General features: G+C 38.7%; 2 protein-coding genes across 3 annotated transcripts; one reads left to right on the top strand and one right to left on the bottom strand.

Moving 5' to 3' along the window:
- Nucleotides 1–226: 226 nt before the first annotated feature.
- On the bottom strand, nucleotides 227–9,317 carry LACC1 (laccase domain containing 1). 2 transcript variants are annotated; one of them, XM_009913127.2, is made up of 6 exons: nucleotides 9,030–9,317; nucleotides 5,171–5,766; nucleotides 3,726–3,907; nucleotides 3,080–3,245; nucleotides 965–1,190; nucleotides 227–458 (listed from the first exon to the last, which is right to left on the bottom strand). In XM_009913127.2, exons 2-6 carry the CDS (start codon nucleotides 5,736–5,738, stop codon nucleotides 284–286), a joined length of 1,317 nt encoding a protein of 438 aa, XP_009911429.1. In that variant the 5' UTR covers nucleotides 5,739–5,766; nucleotides 9,030–9,317; the 3' UTR covers nucleotides 227–283. The 2 variants fall into 2 exon arrangements, with proteins under 2 accessions (XP_009911429.1, XP_069658764.1); XM_069802663.1 differs by lacking the exons at nucleotides 3,726–3,907; nucleotides 9,030–9,317 and having other exon boundaries at nucleotides 5,171–5,287.
- A 2,688-nt stretch (nucleotides 9,318–12,005) lies between these two features.
- CCDC122 (coiled-coil domain containing 122) lies at nucleotides 12,006–20,177 on the top strand. The gene is made up of 4 exons (XM_009924687.2): nucleotides 12,006–12,119; nucleotides 14,453–14,851; nucleotides 16,015–16,131; nucleotides 18,870–20,177. Exons 1-4 carry the CDS (start codon nucleotides 12,006–12,008, stop codon nucleotides 19,032–19,034), a joined length of 795 nt encoding a protein of 264 aa, XP_009922989.1. The 3' UTR covers nucleotides 19,035–20,177.
- Nucleotides 20,178–21,855: the final 1,678 nt, after the last annotated feature.

The following is a 21,855-nucleotide window of genomic DNA, read 5'->3' as shown; positions in this document are numbered from 1 at the left end:
AGCTTGCACCTGGTCTTGCAGAAGGGCTTTGTCACTGGTGTGGGTTGTCCTTGTTTCCTCTGCACCCTGTCTCACACAAGAATTACTGGCCCCACACCCTAGACATTTATTCTTGCCTCAGAATGAGAGGGAAGGGAAGAAGCAGGAGAATTGTAAAGACCCGTGAATTCCCTATTACAAGTCTGTGAAAGGAAGGAGGGAGAACTTCCACAAGGAGAGCAGGATGTCAGACAATGCACCAGATTTATTGTCGAAATACTATTCGAGAGTAGGAGATACTATCTCAGTCTTTGATTGATATGAAGCCAATCTGTGTCCCGAAGTTAGTGCCATCACGAAAGTGAGAGTAAAATTTTTCAGGGTGGCATGCAGTACAGAAAGTGATATTTTGGTTCTGGTCTGTGACAGAATCATCTTGGATATTCTCGGGAAGAATCCCACCACTCTCCAGAAGAACACTGAAATAAAGAAAGAGAAACAGAAAACATATTTTTGGTTTTTTTACATCTTTGCATTCCTTAAGACACTGTCATTCAGACAGCTCCTCTAGTACCAACTTAACAAACTGTGCCAATATGGTGGTTGGGACTTCTATTTGCTTTTCTTACTTTATTTTTTCAAATATTAGACAAAAATAATTGCTTTTATGCAACCAGTAAAACCACATTTAATTTGAACATTTGTCTATAATACATAAACTAACAGTGTAACAGTAAAATAATAGTTGAAACCCAGCAAAAGTGAGCACATACCATTAATTCAAAGCTATCATTTCTTGATCTGCAAAGTACTAGCGAGTACTTTAAGATGGTGAGGACCCTCACCATAATACTGCTGGATAATACAATATCAATATAATTATTGATAACTAATGTGGAATTAATCTTTTGTTCTTTTGCCTTCATCTCTAGTCTGCTCAGCACAAAAGAAGTGTATGTCATGGAAATGCACTCAGTAGGCTTACCGTGTTGCTCTTCTAATATCAATATAAGGACTTGGAGAGTCAAATAGTCTCACACACTTTGGATCAATTCTGTGAAATTCTTTAGCTGATTCGTGAGGAAGTTTATAGCAGCAAGGTCCTACAGACGGGCCCAGGACCACAAGGATATCTTTCACGTTACAGCCATATTCAGATACCATAGCATTTACTGTGGCCATCGAAACTCCTAACAATGTGCCTTTCCATCCTGTGAGAAATGAGAAGTCAAAAAAAAAATTGTAGAAATTGTCTCTTTAATTTTATAGTAGCTGAAATAAATGCTATTCTTAAAGGTGCAAACGAATAGATATATTTATATCTAAAAATAAATCATTATATCTAATAATAAATAACTTTCTTTTTTAAAAACCCCAACCCAATACATTAACAACTGTCAGTTTGCTGATATCATCATTTTGTGGAGATGGAAACTAGAGAGGAGAGTTTAGATTAGCATTCCAGAATTCCTTTTCCCCAGTGTCCTGGTCTGGGCAACTAGAGCATACTTCACAGCTCCTCTGTGCTTGAAACATTTAAATGAGAATATGGCAACAGAAATATGTTACACTCAGAAATGTATTTTTATAATATGGTGAAAATGGTTTTAGTGTTATTTTAGAAAAAAAAAAAAAGAGGCTCAAGCTGGAGACATTGTTTGGAATAGATAGATGAAAGCCAAGCTTTGCACTTTGGCGTTGTTTGGAATAGACAGAAGAAAGCCCGTCTTTGAGTTCTCATATCCTAGTTTGAGACCCGGGAAGCCTTTGCATTGCACAGGGAGTGCGTCATAACAAAGGATAGGATATGCTAATAACTCTTCCTCTGCTTTTCTACATCCAAAGACTGAGATGACCTTATAACTAATTGTCTTCATTTGTATACATAGCAACGTGTTTTCAAGTTAAACATGAACTGAGGTGGGGTCAGACAGGAAGGAAAGGATTTAGCAGAAGATAATTGGAAGCCTGGCAAGGACTGTGATGTGGGAATGCAGGCCAAAACTTGGGAGACGGAAGGTAGGAGTTCAGGCTAGAGCCGGGAGGTATGCTCGGAGAAGGCAGTGGTGTGGGCTGGGGGAACAGTGTGGTGTGTCAGGGACTAGATAAATGAGGAGGCAGCAGAGAAAGGAGCAACTACAGATTTAAATATTTTACAATAATTAGGTTTGAACACTTACAATGTAAAACTCTTAAAACTTTCAGGAGTGGATAAAATTCTCTCCATCCCTTCTCCCCATTAAGAACCACAACATTCCCCTCTTCTCCCAGACAGGCATGCCACAATTCTCATTCCTCTCACCTCCTCTAAGCTTGCTAGGCGGGGGCAGGCACAACAACTTTATTGAAGGAAAGTCAAAGTTTTAATCATCTTATGATGACTCACAAATTTGAATTTATTTTGGCTAATTTATTCAGTGTATGAAGAATTGTATGAATTAGGTGGTATTCACAAGTTCTAGGCAGAGGTGAAGCTTCCTACCGTATTAAGGGGTGTACTAGCATCAAAGCTGAGGAGAAACTCTCAGCTGTGCATTCTCCTTGATCTCATAAATACAGACCTGTTTTATAAAATGAAACAGCCCCAGCAGGAAAATCTCACCACAGGATACATATTCTAGCCTACAAGTTGGGACATCTTCTGAAGTCAGACATAACCCCAGGTTGTGCTAACCATCCCTGCTTCAGTTTTATTCTGATTTGGTTTGGGTCAAACATTTCTTCTGATCCAGAATGATTGTTGGGGGCATTGGCTTTATAGCTAGTTTTTACATATGAAGTCAGACAGGGCACAAAAAAAATTACTGGGTTTTGGCTACCAGATCAGAAAAATAAATTTATAAATACATAACTAATAATTATTACAGTTATAAAATAAAATTTAAAAATAGATAGCCTGGGAAACAAACTATTCTTAAGACTAATCTTTTTTGGGGAGGATACAAACTTAGATACAAACAGCATCTGTATTGTTATGTGATCTTGCATTAATTCATTCTCACTCAGTGCGCCTTTGGTTGCTCATTTATAATCCGTAGTCCAAAACTCCCTTTCCAGTGGTCTCCTAGTTATTTTGATCTCTGTTATTTAAAATTCCTACCAGAATGAGCAGCACCGCAGGCTTTTCTGACAGGATCAGCAAACAGCACTGGTATGCAATCAGCACCTGGAGCTGCTATCGTAACACCTTTCTGATTCGTAACTATTCCATCATAGCTGTCAGGCTCTGCCTTTCCCATAATATACACAGCATTAGCGTGATCGATCTGTCAAGACAAAACCAGAACATGGACAATGATATGGCAGCAAAAAACCCAGTTTTGACTAATGCAAAGATTTTTCTTTGGCATGAAACACTCTTCAGCACCGACTGCTCATGCATGGAAATCAGGCACTCCCTTGTTCAAATGCCACGCAGATGTGTCAGTAGAAAGCCACCACAGAAGTGGTGCTGTATTTTTCTTTTAAGAGAAACTGCCCTGATCATTTATCTGATTATTCTGCTCTCTGTAAGTTAAATGTTAGAATATTCTTGGAAGAAACAGTGCTGCTTCTCCATATAGTGCCAAATGGCTGATAGTTTGGATGGCTACTCCCACAGATAAACTGCCAGCATAAATGTTTTAATTGTCCTGCTTCTCACAAGTTCTTGCTGAGAAAGGCAAGAATAATGCCTACAGTTTTAGCCAGTGATATATGAAGGAAGATCTGATCCGTTTACATAAACCCATTGTTTGGTAAGATACCTTGACTCTGTGAAAAGTCTCTGGGTTAAATCCTGCAGCATTAGCTAGTCGGCGGAGATTCTCTTTAACAACAACTTGTGGGTCCCTCCGCTTGGAACTGCTGAAGAGATTGCAGGAGCTTAGAGTTGGTATGTAGGAGATGCCACCTGTCCTTGTGGTGAAGCCATGCAAGAAGATATCATCTGGCAAGGCAAAAGACAACAAACAGTTGCTTTCAAGACAAGGCCAGTCCAGATATAACATGGTTTTATACTGAAGAGACCTGGAATCAGCCAATCAAGTTGAGTATTGCTTTACCTCATATTAGCTGTGGCATTTAAATTTCAGGATTCTAAGTTTCCTTTTTGCTCATAATCATAATCCTCCAAGGCTAAGGTAGAGGGATTTGAGCAAGAAGGAGACCTGGCAGATTTAGCCTGACTTTTTGCAGCGCTGTAGTGCAAACGCTAAAGAGGTAACTCACTGAGGAAAATGACAGTAGATTTTTAAACAAATGTTCTAAGGTGCCGTCTCCCAAGCTTTTTTGGCAAATGAAGTACTAGTCCTCAAGACACAGAATCTCAAACATCTCTCTGAAGTACACTGAAAGCACTGAGAATTTCTAGTGTTACTGAAAAATCCTCTGTTTTGACAGCGTGGATCTTATTGTGGACTCATGCACCAAATGCAATCACTGCTTTTGGGGGCGATGGCGCAGAGGGGATCTGTGTGGCAAAGTGGAACTCAGAAAGCTAGTCCCACAAGTGGTGTTTTTGCTGTCCTGATAGCTGACAACCTTAGTGACATAATCAGAGTTGAGATTCAAAATCTCTTTTATGTAGTGTGATCCTTTCAAAATCACGGTCAAAAACTTGAAGCGCAACAAAGGCAAAGATGGCTTTAAGTAACTCATGTTCCTTTCAGGCTCTGGATCATTTCAGGCCTATTTTTAGGGACAGTTCCAAATTTTTGCAATAGCAAACCTCTCAGCTTTCCCCTGGATCCCCTGAATCATGAGACCCCATAATAACACTGCTTGAGAGACATGTTGCAGTAAACTGGATCATGCCATGGCAGGGACACTTGAGACATCAGTCTGATAAACCAGGCATGCCTGAGGCTGCAGACCAGGAAAAACTCTTGTCCTGCCTTTCCAGAAGATGATGGTAACTCTCCAAGTGTGTAATTCCCACACAGAGGGAAGGAGATTTCACTGTCTGCAGCAATGCTCTCACTAAACCTGGGCCTCTCTTTCTTCTGATTAAGCCCCATTTCTGGAACAGACTTGCCAGTCTCTTGCTGTATCTCTATTGACACTTCCCCTCTTACAGACATGATACACTATTACATCACCATATAGAGTTATTTGCTGCCTGAAGACATTTCCAGATCTTACCCATTCTGCAAGTCCCTTGAAGTATGCTTGGGAACAGTCCGTAAAATCTATTAGCTGGGATTCTATTTACCTGGGATCAGGGAAGATCTGAGGATGGTGAGCTCCCCTTTCAGGCTCGGCAGGCTTTCCAAGTACATCTGAATCTCACTTTGGATGAGCACCACATCCTGCGTAGGAAGCGTTTGCCATTCACTCTGAGGTTCAGCTATCTCTAGGTTTTTACAATCAGATGCCACCTGTAAATCCTCAAATTCAAACTGGTAGACTGCTGTAAAGAGATGGTCTACATATACTTTCATTAAGTCTTTTCTTATGGTAGGGAGAATAATTTTAATGATGCTTAGGTCTTTTTCATCCAGTCTTTGTTTGATGGTGTACAAAGCAGCAGCTGTAGTCAGAGCATGCACCACCTCCAGTCTTTTCTTCAGACTCTGAAAATCTCTCAGAGCTGGAAGCAAGGACTCTTGTTCACCGTTCCTTTTGCTCCCCTGCCTCTGGGAACACATGACATAAACAAATGGAGAAGGGATGGAAGAGCATTTCTCAATAGTTTCTAGCGTGCTCTGCAGTAATCCTTGGATGTTGCTCTGCAAGTTGGCTGGCAGGCTGAACAGATCTATCAGTACTGCTTCCACCATATTCCAGGATATTTAAAGATTCCTGCAACTGCCAAGTGGTCGGTAACAAAACATGAAAAACAAACAAAAAGGCAAGATGGCATCATTAGTCCAAACACAGTTATGTTATTAAGGCAATGCATTCAGTGATACTGTGTAGAGAAGGTGGCATAGCAGCAATTACTGTCTTAGGATTTCCTCACTGCATCAAAAGAAATTGCAGCAAAAGAAAAGTAGCAGAAATGGGAATTATTATGTATTTATTAAAGTATTTAGGTATTTCCCTACCACCCCGCCGACCTCAGGTTTTTCCCAGGTCAGGGATGATAAAAGGTTAGTACATAACATTAGATTTATTGAATCAATTAACCCACATTAGCCTAATGGGCCTTCTTAACCTCTGACTGTTGGGCCCTCCTCCAGCTCCCATGAGGGGAACCAAATACAGAGGTCCTGGAGGAATTTCTGTAATAACTTTTTTTTGAGGCATTTTACACACTTATCGCTCATATCTGCTACCCCTCCTGGCAGCAGGGGTGCTGGGCTGTGAGCGCAATGACAACTTTCCCACAGGCCTTCACAAGACTTTTTGCACTTCTCCCTTTTGCGTTACCAAAAGCATTGACTTGCTAATTTCTGACTTCTGTGTGGAGAGGCACATGATCGGTATAGTTCTTCTTTTCAACACGTGCAGGAACTCAGCACAGGTTACTGAAACTTTACCTAGTATGCAAGAAGTACACAGAACTAAATGAAAATAATATAATACTGTGCACAACTTCCTGCCTCAGCTTTTTCACTATGCTAGCTGCGCTCTTTGCTCCGAAATTAAGCTTATCCAAAAATCATTCTGTAGTTCACAGCTTGTCTTGTGCCCCATGGTGTAATTCCAGTTTTGGTGTTTGGTTTTGGGGGTTTTTTTCCCTTTCCTGGGCTTTGTTGATCGAAGCCCAGCTAGGCTGCCTACCTGTGGAAACTTGTCCATTCATCTCTTCCTCTCTCCGTTTCTATAAGAGCCTATTTTACATATCCTCTAGGAAGTGTCTTATTTTCTTTTCTCTGTCTCTGATAATTTTTCAGTTTCCAGTGCAAGCCTCCAGAGGTCTGGAACAAAAGACTAAATCCCTCTTGCTTTGGGAACCCTGAAGAGATGGCTATTCAGATTTCATGACTAAGCACTGTGCTTGATCTAGGAGGAATACATGCAGCTTTATCACCAGTTCTAAGACCCCATAATCATTTAGAGTATTCCTTAACACCACCATTTTTTTTTGCACAGTAACAAATCATGCATGAGTATTAATTCCTTTGCAGGAAAATTAGTGTCTTTGTAGGAACAAAGGACTTGAGAATCTTTTAAGCCTTTGAAATCAACGCTCTGCTACCAGAACTCACCATATCAGATAATGCCTGGCACTATTTTCCTGCCCCAAGCCCTCATTCTCCTGTAACTACATGCATGCTCTGGCTTTACAGCACTTCATCATCCTGCAAAAATACTGCTTCTGTATGTACTTGAGGCCTACCACTACGGTGGACTTGGTGTCCTTGGCATTTTATGGTTGACAATGGATTCCCAGAGTTTCTATACTCAAATGAGAGGTCAAAGACCTCTCTGGTTTTAATGGATCATTTATTCAGAGTGGGTTTTACAGAAAACATTCTGTATTTTCTTCACTGTTCTTTCCTCCAGACTGGAAGAAAAATAATACTGACTGAAAATGATGTTTTTCTTTCTGCGAGTTGAACACTTACAAAGAATAATTAGTGACTATCAAAACAGGTGAACTAAGAGTATCAAAATGTGACAGCAGATAAAAGCATCTGCCAAGTAATTTATGACACTTGAATTTACTCAAAGTATTATTTACACACAGCTGACAACAAAGAAGACAGCTTGCTAAGAAAACAGTGTCGAAACCGACTCATGTCAAAGACCATGACTTGGGAAATCAGGGTATTTCCCTCCCTACCCTGACACTCTCTGTGGGAGGCCTGTAAGAATATGACATGATCCCAAACTAGGTATAGCTAATAGCCCCAGCAAAGACCGTACAACAGAGGGGTGTATGGAAAAACAGATTATTGCTCCACTTCAGGTATGTCAGGAAGGTAAGTAGAGTTCATTGCTGTCCTCATACTCCCCCAGAAAAATACCGCCAAAGAAGGAAAGTGTTTGCAGAGGGAGAGGTAACTGTCTACATTGTTATTGTGTATTGCAAAAAGTCCACAGGGGCAATTATTGGGATGTGCACAAAGAAACAGTGGGGCTGATTCACCCTCGTATCCTTCCAGTTTTGCACCACAGAGTCCTACTGAAGTCAGTGGTGTTAGAAGTAAATTTGATACAGTCATAATAAAATTTTTTGACTGCTTTCTAATTACCCCAAACAAAACCCTTATCAAAATACAGGCTTGCCAAGCACAGCAATGTTTTAGCTTATGAGAAATGCATTCATGGTTACTTAGGTTTTAAGTAACATGCTCTACAGTCCCAGTGTTCCACAGAAAGTCTCACTGCATGTAACCGCATCAGGAAAGATTAAGTGCATTTATTAAGGAGTTGCTCATTTCAGTACAAAATGCAAGGCAAATACTTGCACAAACTTGAAGCCAAGGCCACCCCTTAGCTGTTCCGCTCACTCTCTGAAACTCTGTCAGTACAAACATCTGGAGGGTAAAAAGATTCTCTTGCACAGACTTCAAGAAAAAGAAAATGAAAGAAAATGATAGATAACGAGAAGAGAGGAGAGGTGAGGACGTTAACAAGAGTGAAAAGAAACACTGAAGGAAATAAAACCAGGCTGCAGAGAACAAGACAGCTCAGGGTAGAAAAAAGATCTGAAAAGCAACTTACAAAAATGCCAGAAATCTAATTCTAAAAGGTCACTGTTGGTCAAGACAAGATTGCTGGCAATTTCCTGCACCTTTGAATCCTACTGGCCACCTTATCTTTTTACAGAAAGTCAGAGAACTGACATGGTTTGGGGAAAATTAAAAAGGCAAGAAATATTTAACATGTGCCAGAGAGAGATGCCCAGAGAAAGAAAACAGGTCATTACAACAGCCCAAATAAACAGGGATAAAAGCACAATTGTAACAAAATTTCAATAACAGCAAAGACAAAAAAATGGGGGAAAAAATACATAAAAACCTCTTAAACTGGACTAAAATAAAACATTCTGCCTCTTTTAATTTACGGGTATTTAGGCAAGGTTGAAGAAACAGAAATCAGCACTTACAATGAAAATATCGAACTACATGCAGTTTTCATAAACAAACTCAAAGTTTAAAACACAAGATTTTACTTACACAGGTAGACAATCCTTTTAAACGCTTGAAAAATATCATCTGATATAAACACACATTACCAGCTTTATATATCTCACTTCTCACTGTCAGTCTTGCAGCTGATTTGTACAAGATGGAAATTCCTACTCTAGGTAAGATTGGAGTGGGAACCTGTATTTCTTCTTTATGATGAGACCCTGCTTGGTTGCTGTCAGTATCTGCAGGAAATAACAAACTGTACTGAAAGGCACAAACATGATTAAGTGCCAGGGTAGCGTTAAACCCGGAAGCAGCATTAACCCTGCCATGTAACTTGTTGCTGTAATCATACATTCTAATGCATCAGCTTTGCACAACCTCAAACAGATTCAGAAATGTACAGCACTGCAAAACAGAACAAGAACACAAAGAAGTTTAAGGAACACTTGTGCGGACTGAAAGAGTTTCCTTTTCTGAGCTGTAACTGCATGTTCCAGTGAAGAATGTGGCAGTCAGTCAAGAAAAAGTATATTCAGAAGGACCCAGATAGAGAGGTTATGAGAGGCCACAGGCCCAAAATGAGGATGCCGATTTCTCCTCGGAACAGTCAGAAATTTCGCAGAGCTCTGTAAAAAAGTCTGAATGTTTTGACAGGAAAATGCAAAGGTCAAAAGGCAAGTGGAGGCATTAGGGATTTGTATCAGGCTTTGTCCAAGAATTATATGATAATAAATACATTTTCTCAACTGTGCTAAAATCAGTCATGACAGACAAGTATATGACAACTGAAGGACAAGAAGAAGAAAAAAGTATTTTTTTCATGAACAGAGGAATTAATAAAATCAGATTTCCTCTAAATTGCTGTCCTACGTCCCCCTGTTCCTCCCTTCCCTTCAGCTCCAGTAAACCTACACTTCTGTCAGGTCCAGAACACACCTTGGGAGTCCCCCACCATTTTCCCTCCTGCTTCTCCTTCCACCATATGCTGGGCAGAGGGATGAGGGCTGAATCCTCCTGGCTCTCCCTCCCAAAGGGAACCCATGCGGGTATCTTGTCTTTCCCCACCCAGGCACCTATTTTCATGAAGTTTGCAGAAATCGGTTACCTCCAAGGCTTCCCACCCCACTGTCAAATGTGTCTGAACTAGATCATTAAAAATTAACAGCGGGGCTTGATGGAGAGAGACCAACACAACGATTTTCTTTCCTTCAACCAGACTAAGAAACAATAATTACTGGGGTTACTTTTTTGGTGCAGAATGCTGAGAAAGGATAAGGAAAAGGTCAGAAAACATCCAGGATACAAACCAATACTGAAAAATGACAAATTGATGTCTCCAGCTGAAGTACCGTATTCAGCTTCTGCCATTTCAAAAAAGGGATGACATAAACAGATTGTATGCAGAGATAAGCAATTAAATTATAAAACTTGTGGGATTTGGGGTTAAAATTCCTTAACCTGGAGTTCAGAGGAATACGAGCGGGCACGAGACAAGTCCGTGGCCATAAAACAGGGCATGGTGTAGAGCAGGAGAAACTGGGCCACCTTCTTTCTCGTAACCCGCTGGCGCTCAGCAAAACTTATGTTCTCTGCAGCATATACCAAACACTACCAAATTATGACAGAAAATGTGGTTTAATACAATCAATCAGGCAGCGAAACAAACCGGTAAGCAAAACCGCCTCAGCCACAGGGCGAGCCAGGTCGCGCTGTGGGCCCCACCGCGAAGCGCCCACCCCACTTCTGACAGGACGAGTTGTTCCCTCCTTTTTTTTTCCTCCGTCTCCTGCCGGGGACAGCCCTCCCTCCGGCCCTCTCCCGGCTCTCTGTGCCCCTCGGCCGCCGCTAACAACAGCCGCTCTCCCCTCATGGCCGCCTCCACCGCTCTCTTTCCCTCGCTGAGGTTCTCCGACGCTCCCTTAAACCCCCCCTCTACTTCCCGGCACCGCCGGGCCGGCCCTTGGCCGACGCTCCCTGGCTGGTGGCGGGCGCGGCGCGCGCCGCGGTTTGGGCGGGAAGGGGCCGGCCGTTGTTGTGTGAGGGGGCGGCCGTTGTGTGAGGGGACGGCCGGGGTTGCTCGCCCTCCCCGCCCGGCGGCGGGGTAGGTAGCGAAAAGCTGTGGCTAGGACGTGTCAGGGCGCCTGGCTCCGCTCTGTTCGCGTTTCGGTGCCTTTGGAGGGTTTGGGACTGTGTGCCGCGGGGGGCAGGCGTGGTTGGTGTTGGAGTGCTTGAGGGGGATAGAGGGGTGAAGCGAGGGGTGTCAGGACAACCGTTGCGACAGCCCTAAATGTAAAATGATAGATGCGGTTTCCTAGTCGAGACTACCGCAGGCACGTTTCGTGGGTCAGCTGAGTGCCATTTAATATATTGCGCCTGAAGGGACGCTGGTGCCGGACTCACTGCATTTTCGTGGGAGTTCGGTGTCACTTTATATAACAATACAGATTTTCTGAATTATTCTATCCAAAGGGATACCAAAATAGTATTAAATATTTTCTAATCACTGGTGAACGGGGGATCTTTACAGTGGTAGTAGTTTGCAACTTTCAGTGTGACAGCTTTCTCGATTTCTAGTTTATCTTACACTAAGGATAGTTTAATAGTTAATATAGCAGGCAGTTGCAGTATGGTAACTGCAATAATTTAAATAGGCTAAATATGAGAGCATGCTCTCATGCATTTAAGATGCTCTTAAGATGATTTTAAGACCTGTGACTATATTCACAAACTGAGGATCTGTCCTACAGAGAAGCCAGAAGAGCATTGCAATAGTTTAGTTTATAAAATTCTGCAAGAAAGAGTTTTAATTCTCAATCATCGGCTTGGAGCATACCACCCATTAGTAACCTGTTATTGTTAATAAAAGAATGAACCAAATGAAATAATGTGTTGATCTGGGATCCCATAGGAAAGCCCTTAATATTGCTCTGTTTCATTAACAGTTAGGGATTAAATAGAATGAAGATAAAACAATTCACTTCTTTTTTCTGTCCTTATAGGTCTGCACTTTTGCCTAAAATGGCCAAGCAAAATTCTCCATCACTAATTGAAGTTGTAAAACAAGTTGCAGAGCAGCAGCATTCACAAGTGTCAGAGATAGAAAAAAGCAAAAAAGTTATTTTCCAACTGCAGGTGATAAACCTTGTTTAGAGTAGTTTAATTCATTTAATTTTTTTCATTAGATGAGGAAGTATTCCTATGAACAAGAGAAGCTGATAGGACTGTCATTTTTTCTGGCTGTTTGCATTTAAGTGTAAGCCAGCTGTTCTGTTACTGTGTGTGGTGTTTAGACTTAGCTGAAACTGTGTATGTGTATTGTTACTTGTAAGGCTGCAACATAGGTAAGACTTCATTAAAGCAGGTTGTAGCAGAAGCTTTTTTTTTTTTCTTGAAAAAAACAAACGCCCAAAACCACCAAGATAGCAAACCCACAAAAACTCAATACAAAGTTAGAGGTCTTTGAATTTTTCATAGTGATTTCCTGAGAAATTAATGGGGGAAAAAAGGATTTTAAAAGCATCCTTTTTGGCAGATTTTCACCAGACTCTTACAATTTTTTTATTAGTCTCTTTTTCACACAAAATACTTTTTTTCTGCGTGTTTGACGTGGGTGTCCTAAATAGTCATTGAATACTAGTTTTATTTATGTAATAATTTCTGTTCTAATCTCCCACAGAAATTATTAAGCTTTCAATTATTATTTAACCTTTGAGATCAAATTTCTGTTGAGAGACTTACACTTAAGTCTGAGGAAAGACAGAATAGCTTTCGGGTGTTTTTGAGCATGGGAGAATGCAAACGGAAGTAGTAGAGTTCCAATTACAGTGTGTGTGAATAGCCCTACAACTGAAATAATTGAGGTTTAAAATTTTGTGCAAAGATAACTTCTCTGAAGGAGCAGTGAAAACTTCTGTTGCTTAGGAATGTCAATTGACTGACCACACCTTGCAAGAAGCTTTCTCCTAATTATATGCCATCCCATAATATAGTATGATGATGCTGCAACAATTAATTTGTGGCCAAACAATTTAGCTAAAGGTCTCAGTTTTCAAAAAACCCCACAGAACTTTACAGCCCTAGGTAATTAAGTTAGCTCATTTATTTTCTTCCTCTTCCACACCTTTTCCTTCTTCTTTCAAAAAAGCCCAAACCCTAGGCAATTCTATACACACATTGATGTTAGCATAACAGCAAAGTTAAATAATTAGGAACTTAAAGTCAGAATGCAGAACTGCTTTTTCATCATTACATCTATTCCCATGTGTACACGTGACAGAAGACATGGAAAACAATAATTTCCTTTCCAGAATTGAAGATCTTTGCCATTGAGGTCTTTTGCTTTCCTGTCCTCAGTAAATGGTGGCTGGCAGTGATACAAATCCTGCTAAAACTGTAGCCCAAGATTTCCAAATTAAAAGTTAGCAGAAACTTTTAGTTCTTAACAGTTAATAATGTCTTAATCTCTTCAAGACATTGAGTAAGAGATTTCATAGCACTCGTAATGCTTCCATTAGGGAGAAGATAATAGGTGACATAAATCACAGTGCTAATTCACTCACTTAATGTGCTACTGTTGGCTATTGCTTTGGGTGGGATTCATCATAGCTTACATCACCTACAAGTCAGATGTAAAGCTTGCATTAGTCATCTAGGCTTCCTCGGTAGTCATCAAAGAGAGATAAACATTTCTGAGGCAGCAGTGCAGCCCTCACATCTTAGATTTATGTGTAGGCATGGTGCTTAGGGACGTGGTTTAGTGGTGGACTTGGCAGTGTTAGGTTTATGGTTGGACTTGATGATCTTAAAGGTCCTTTCCAACCTAAATGATTCGATGATTCTATGATTTCTTATGATGGGTTGAAGTACTACTTCCTGGAGTTGTTCACTTCTCATCAGTGAGAATATGTAGAGGCTTTTTTAGGACTAGATGCATATTTCTTTGGGGATTAAAAATAGCTGGGATTAATCCTACTCTCAAATACTACTGTGATGAAGGAGGCGTTAAAAACTACAGTAGAGCAGGCTAGTTAATCTCCATCACCCCAAGCACCCATCTATGTGTTTGTGTGGGTTTGTAGGTGATTTTTGTCATCATTAGTTATTTTTAGTCTGATTAGAACTTAACCAGATTTCAGCTCTAAACAAACATTAGGATTGGGTTTGACCTGTCACATCCTATGCATTTTCTATGCATCTTGCAAATACAAGGAATTTAAAGTAATTTCAAGGATACTTTATTTCATGTTTTAGACTCCGTCGAAGGGGAGAAGTCTAAGATAGTATTCTTGCATTGTGCCTCTAAGGTGAAGGTTTTAGGAAATGGAACTCTAATTATCTTCCATTCAAGCCACGTTAAACAAGTGAAAAAGAAGACTCTCTTGAATAAATATAAATTACAGTGTTTAACTAGATACCTAGTATCCTCTCAATAAATGTTTTTAAGTGAACACTGAAATATTTTACAGGCAAAGTTTCAGGAACTAGAGAAAGAAATGGGTTCTATTCTGTTAGAAACGAAGACAACAGAAAGGGAAATATATCTGCAAGATGATGCCATAGAAGTGACAAAATATCACTGTGAAAATCTGGAGGCCCAAGTCAGAGCCCTATATTCTGAAAATTTAAAGCTGAGGCATGATGCAGAAACAGTACAAGAAGAGTTTGAGATAACATTTGCAAGAAATAATGAATATCGAGAAAAAATAAAGGCTCATAAACATCTCTTTTGGGAGATGGAAAGTAAAATGCCAGTTATGATTGAGCTTGCTAAAAAGAAAGCTTTTGTTAAAGAATTAAGGACAAAGAAAGAGGAGTTAATGCGTGACCTCCAGAATCCAGAAGGATCTGTTATAAAACAAGTCCAGGTACTGTATTTCCTCTCTGATTCTTTTCCTTTTGTGTGAAATAATTTTGGCATAGTTTAGTTAATATGATTATTTTGTCTAATGTGTTTACGGTTCATGAAGGACTGACTGCGGGGAATATAGATGATTTATAATGCTACATTAATTGAAGAAATTTTGACTTCAGTATGCAGTAAAAAGAAACATCACCATTGTTATCTGTATATTATTGTAAAAGTCAGGTTCATTCTGTGTGATTGAATGAACTCTGATATGAAGAAAATTACAGAGCTGTAAATTAAACTATATCATTGCCAGACTGTTTGTGGGCTTCTTTGGGTTGTTGGATAAAGTGACATGGACACTTTTCAGAGCTCTGTGGAACGCTGCCATGTTGTTACATTTTTCATGTCAGAGCACAGTATTCTTCAAACTTTGCTGTCAGGTAACAAACTACAGTTGAGCTGTTTGCCAACAGGAGGTAGATTTGATGAGACAGTGATAGAAGGAAGGAAAGAGGAAAAATGTATTTGTTTTGGTATTCTAGTCTAACACTGTTGTTTTTACTTGACCCTAATTGCAATACTTATTAAAAACTACCATGTGGGAATTTTTCACCACAAAACTTTACCAATATGTGAACAAACACGAGTATGAAGTTGAAATGGGGTCACAGATTTCAACTCTGATACAACTTGCATTATTGAAAATCTGGTGTTACTCTGTTCGTGTAAATTGATGAAAACTTGGTTGTACAAGCAAATCTTTAAGTACTGATAAATAAAATCTCATTAGCATTGTATTTCCCTTGAGAAGGAAACATCAGTCTCAAGTATTACATTAAATATTCTTTGGTTTTGCAATAAATTGCATTTTAAACAAAATTAAGACCATCAACATGAGTTCAAATTTCTGTATTGTTGTAGTTGTTTGCATATTTCAGATTAAGAGTATATCTTCTTAAGTATCTAAAGCCATGTTATCAATTATTTTAATTATTAATGTTAATTACAATTCTTAAATTATTATTAATTATTTTAATGTGAAGTTGTTTATTATAGATCTTTATCTCGTCCCTATTAATGAAGTGAGACTGTTATAATGTGACATTTTTAATAAGTTTAATAGATGTACTGTGCAACTCTTTAAGGAGGGGATTTCTGTATCTTGACTTACATCTGCAGGAAGAAATTACACTTTTAAAAAGGGAAATCACAGCATTGAAAGAGTTCATTAATAAAAAAACAGATTTGCTGGAAGAAGAGAAAAAAATGCATGCTAAGCTTAGAAAAGAAATTGAGGTGAGTCATTTGAATAAAATATAATTACAGTTATCCAGACAGAATGTAGATAGTGCAAATGAAGTTTGAAGTATTTTATATACTGTTGCTGGCCATAGATTATTCAAGTGTATACAGTAACCACGCTATCTTAAATTTTTGGTACTGATAAATTCTGAATTTTAGAAAGACTAATTGCTATAATGAGAAAAACTGAAGTTAAGAACATTTTTCCTTAAGTCTTTTAAGAAGGAGTTCAGCCGTGAACTTTTGGAATGAGGTCCTGAAAAAAAAGAGGTCACTGAATGGTAGTAAAGCAAAATGCATGGTTTTTTATTTCTGTAATACTTCTGAAATACTTTAAATTTCACTACTGACTTGATTATTCATGACTTGTCTCATGGCTCCGGATAACTCATCAATGGGAGAATCAATTGCACCAAGAAAATGGACTTCCCATGAATCTCACTAATTTGAGCTGACATTAAATTAGGGATAACACAGCAGCTCCTAATTAGCTGCCAAGATAAAATTCTGATAAATAGTTAAAACCTTCTCTTTTTAAATAATTGAACTGTATTTTACATTTTGTTCCTTACTAAAATACTTTGTATGTCTAGATAGTTTTTAGTTTGGAAGTTTCACATCATTTTTCTTGTTATTTCAAATAAAGGCCACAAAATTTCATGAACAAAGCTTGATAATATAAAGATTAACTGATCTAAGGTTAGCACTATTGCCCATTGTAAAATGTAGGAGGAAAAAAGAATCATTTTTCATGTGGTAGGGAACAGCAGAGAATTTTTAAACTGAAAAGCAAAACACAGCCAGTTTAGAATAGGTCTATGCTATTCAGCATGTGAGAAAATATCTTATTATCAAGGCAACATCCTCCTAAGAAAGTTCTCTAAACCCAAAGTGAAATTAGGCAGCCTAGAAATAATGTTCTGTTCTGTTATCAAAATCAATTTAATTAAATAGTGAAGGTTAACCTGTTCTTCAGTTGTTTGGATTATACGATCTTTTTGTCTCAGAAGGAAGCAGGTTTAAAAATGGAATCTTTCAGGGTATTATTTTCTATTAAGAGCTCTCTGGAAAACAATCCAATTTTTAATATGAGAACTGACAATGGACAGGCAGAGACATTAATACCCAGTAGTCCTTAGCACAACTCAGGAAAGAATACTCCAGCTAAGCATGGGAATACAGTGCGATACTAGACACATGGATGAGGCTCCATGGAGCTGCAGTGGTGGGATTCGGCTACAGACTGCCAACACCTAAGTGTGGTTGTTTGAACGCAGGTGGCTACGCATGAGTCAGACAGGTTCCCATGATAATCGCTGGAGGTGTAGTCAGTGAGGTTGATGTATTCTAGAGATCAATTCAGTTGGCCATATGTAGGTGTTTACAGTAGGGTGAGCTGCATAATCTGGTCTTTCTAGACTTTATAGTATGCATTCGCTAGATTTCGGTTGATCAAAATGGCAATGTAGACATGTAGGTCACACATACACCTCTAAAGCTAGGTGTCTTAATCTGCACACTGACCCCACCTCAAGGCTTCGTCACTTGTCATAGGACTTTTACATATTGCATGGATTCTCAGCTTCTAGCACTGCATGGGCCAAAAGGAACTGGCCTTCTTATAATCTCAGGAAGCTTAACAAGGCCAAGTCCAAGGTCCTGCGTCTGGGTTGGGGTTGTATGTCAATACAGACTGGGTGGTGAATTGATTGAGAGCAGAGTGAATCCGACAGCATCCCTTGAAAAGTTGTGAAGGATTATAGTGGAGAGCCAGGCAACATCAATAAAGACACCCCATTGGCAGTAAAAGAAGGCAGTGTAATTTATAAAACATTAGTGAGGGAGGAAGTTAGTTATACATGAAATTTTTGCAGTAAGACTCACAGGAAGTCACTGGCAATGCTGTAGTTCTGATGCAGCTGTACACCATCACGTGTGTTAAATACAGTGTAATAACATTTCAATAAGCAGACACAAGAATAATTATACACTACCACTTATATGCCATTCAAACTAGGGTAAGTAAGCCCAAATTTTCATTAAAGTGAATACCCATTATTTCCATTTTTATTATAATGAATGTTTCATGCTTTTACACTTTATAATGCAAATCTTCAGAGGGTCGTCTGCAGCAGCCATTCTTCACATAAGGTAAGAATGAGGGCAAAATTGTTACAGTACTGCATTGCTGCAGTATTGCATTTCTATGAAAAACACACGTTTTTGAGTGCAGTGCAACGGTGAAGATGCTACTACAGCCATCTAGGTTACCTCATTTGTATTCTAATTTATACCCAAACACACTTGTGAAAGAATGAAAATTTCTTCCTTTCTCACCTCTCACTCTGGAGCCTGAAATCTTCCATGTACAGAGTGTTGCCACAGCTGTGACATGCTGACTCTTTGGGTGGGATTTACTTTGTTAAATTTTAGACATCTACAGAGCAGATACCCACGTTGAACTCCTCACTTACTTAAGCTCTTAGTGGGACAGAGCTTTTCTTTCCCTTAGTAGAAAAGAGAGGCATGATTCATATTGTCCTAAAGCAGATATCTGAAATAAGTCAGATGAATTGTTCCCTAGATGTCTTTGTCTCTTGAGCAGTGAACATGGAATGACTTGGTCAAATGTCAGAATCTACACTTAGAGAGTGTTAGGTGAGCTGAACCCGCCTCTGTAAATAGTTGTACTTGAAAGAAATTTTGAAGTGAATTTTATTCTATTTTATTAGGTACAGAATAAAAGATATGATGCTATTCTAAAACGTTTGCATTGCCAACTGAACAAACTCCATTCAAATAAAAGACAATGGCACTGGAATATTCAGCAGTTGGAGAAGAAGGCAGCAGAACTAAGAAAGTGTCTTGGAGTAGTGGAATTACAAAGTGGCATATAAAACAGACCTGACAAAGCTACAGTGTGGGTAGTGTTTTCCAGACAGAGGAGATTTTTTCTGGAAATGCTACAAATAGTAAGTAGCCCGATAGCTGGGCCACGGCTCAGTGATTTTTTTCTTTTTAAAGTTTTTCTCCCTTTCATTCTGTGGCCTAAACTAGGCTGTGCTCAATCTGTAATGCTTTGGAATAACTTTGGGGTTTTTTTACTGTAGCCAGAGGCTGTTCAGGAAGAAAGTTATTAACATTTCCAGGTGTTTTCAAAATATCTGCCAATTCCATCTAAAAAGTCATTTGAAGTCAACCAAATAAGATTTGAGGAGTTCCTTTTTATTTGATTAGATCTCTGAAGATTGAGATCGACATTGTTTTTCCTACAGAGAATTGCTATCGGTGTATATTTTCATTCTTGGGATACCAAAATTCTGGATCTTTTATCCACATCCCTTATTATTGCAGCCTACTAAGGAACTCTGAAAGCTCTGATGGCCTGTATTTTGCTGTGTGGGAAATTCATACAGATGATGTTACAGCCTGTTTGCCCTGTATCTGCCAGGATGTCCTAGCATGGGGAACAAGGAGGACATAGGTTGTCCAGCTATAAAAGGCTTAGGAACAAGTATGATCAGAACTGGACTTCAAATAATCTGATTTCAACTGGTCTAATATATGTTAGCAAAGAGGAATGAGTACATAGAGAGGACTGTATCTGGACAGCTTTTAAAATGGAGCAACTCACCCTCTAGAAATAGGAATGCATTATAGATGACTGATTATGGAGCAACTTACTGTGTAGAGGATCTTAACTAACTAGTACTAGACATCTAACATCTAAGTAATGTTTGGTAAGGTGATTCTTTACATAAAATGACCACCTATTAAAAATTCTTGTTAAAATAGTAGTGAACAGTAGACCTTTTTCTTTCCCTTCTTTTTATGATGTGCTTGGCATTTGAGGAATGTACAGTACTTTATTCTTATACTTAAGGTAATAGTTCTGGATGGATGTAACCTGTAACGTTTATCTGTTCTATGAAAGTAGCTTTTTATTTGAGGTGTTGTCTTGAATAATTTAGATTTATCTTTACTCCTGAATATAAAATGAACATTTTAGCAAATTGAGTATTTACTGTGGAAACTTTTAAGCTGCCTACATATTGTTAGCTTAGGAAAGCAAAGTTTAAAATGCAATACTGTTATTAATTGTTAGAACATGCTTATATTCATGTATATTTACATTTCCCTTGATATGTTATTTCACTTAATATAAAGTTACTTTAAGCAATATGCTGACTCATGAAGGCTCTCTCTCAACATTGTTAGACTTGGGTTTGTTTGGCTTGGTCTTTTTCCTTTGCAATACTATCAACCAGGTTACTTTCATTAAAACAGTAATGTAGAAATGAAACCTCAATATCCTATGCTATAGAAACAGTAATGTGATATGAATAATTTGCTGGGTTAAAACTTTTCTAATCTAATTTAAAATAAATTAGAAGACAAAGAAAGACATCTTAAAACTAATCCTTAATCTTAACTACCTTTGTGTTCTGAAGTGACTCATACATTCATTGCTGACGAGTCCAGAAAGCACCAAAGGCATGTTGAGTCTTATCATGTATATAGTACATTACTGTAACATTACAACTATTTATCCCCACACACAGCAAAACATCTTGCATTTGATTAATGTGTATCTCCTAGAAATGGATCCAGACTTGAAAAATAGGAGTATTTGCTGCCTTATTGGTAGTTTCAGTGATTAACTACTCTTCTTTTGTTTTGCATCATTTTTAATTTAAATTCATTCAGCCGTCCAGTGAAATGAGTGTACTTTCTATCCTCTCTGTAAAAATACTTATGCACTGTCTTCTTGCTGAATTAAATAGCTTGAGCCTTCCAAAGTTATTGACTGTCAGATCTGACCAAGAACTTTAGGTTAATGTATCCCCCCAAAAGTAGTACAACATCAAAAATTCTCAGGGTATTAAGACTGCGTGCCCTTAAATGTGCCTTTTACCACTGATATTGTCTTGGTTTTATATTTTGTTTCTAATTATTTCTCAATCAGAGCAGTCAATGCAGCAAGAAGTTTCTTATCAGCTACACAAATTACTTCAACGGAATGTACTTTGACACTACTACCATGCTTGCAATATCACAGTTTAACCTTGCATTTTATTACCAGTTGAAAACAACTCTAGCAAACAATCCAGACCTTCTAACTTAACAAAATTAACCTTTATTTTTCTTTTTGACCAATGAAGATGTTCATTATTACTTCTCTGGGTATTAGGGCAGTTTCTATGTATCAACATGTACAGCACAATTCATACCAAGTAAATACCTTAGACCTACATTTTCCCTGTTCCTTTTCATAAATCTCAGTAAATTTTAGTATCTCACATTACTTTTATGGTTCTTTTGTACATGTTTTTAAATTGTTTCATATAATTTAACAAAGGTGAATACAAGAACTGAATGTAATACTCCCGTTAGTGCTGTATGCAGAGGAAATGTTGCCTTCTCCTACACAGAGGCCTTCCTGTCATCCAAGGCCTAAGTTGTCTAATACTCCTTTTTGCTCTGTACTTTGCAAGAGAGCTCATGGTCTTGTCTACTGGGGCCCTTGAACTAAAGGGATCTCAACTATCAAAGGTGTATTCCTCCTTTTTCCTCGGTGTAAAACTTGCTTTTTCAGTATAGATACTTAAATGGACTAAGCTTATCTCAGTTGTGTCTCAAATACTCTGGTAACTATAGAGGATTCCCTTATATCTGGTAATAGCAGAACTCTATATCAAAAAGAGCCCTGGGCACTTG

The sequence above is a fragment of the Haliaeetus albicilla genome, chromosome 15 (assembly GCF_947461875.1).
Source record: "Haliaeetus albicilla chromosome 15, bHalAlb1.1, whole genome shotgun sequence".
In the NCBI taxonomy this organism is placed as follows: Eukaryota; Metazoa; Chordata; class Aves; order Accipitriformes; family Accipitridae; genus Haliaeetus; species Haliaeetus albicilla.
Note: the sequence above shows the minus strand (reverse complement) of the source record. Positions and strands in the feature narration are given on the sequence as shown.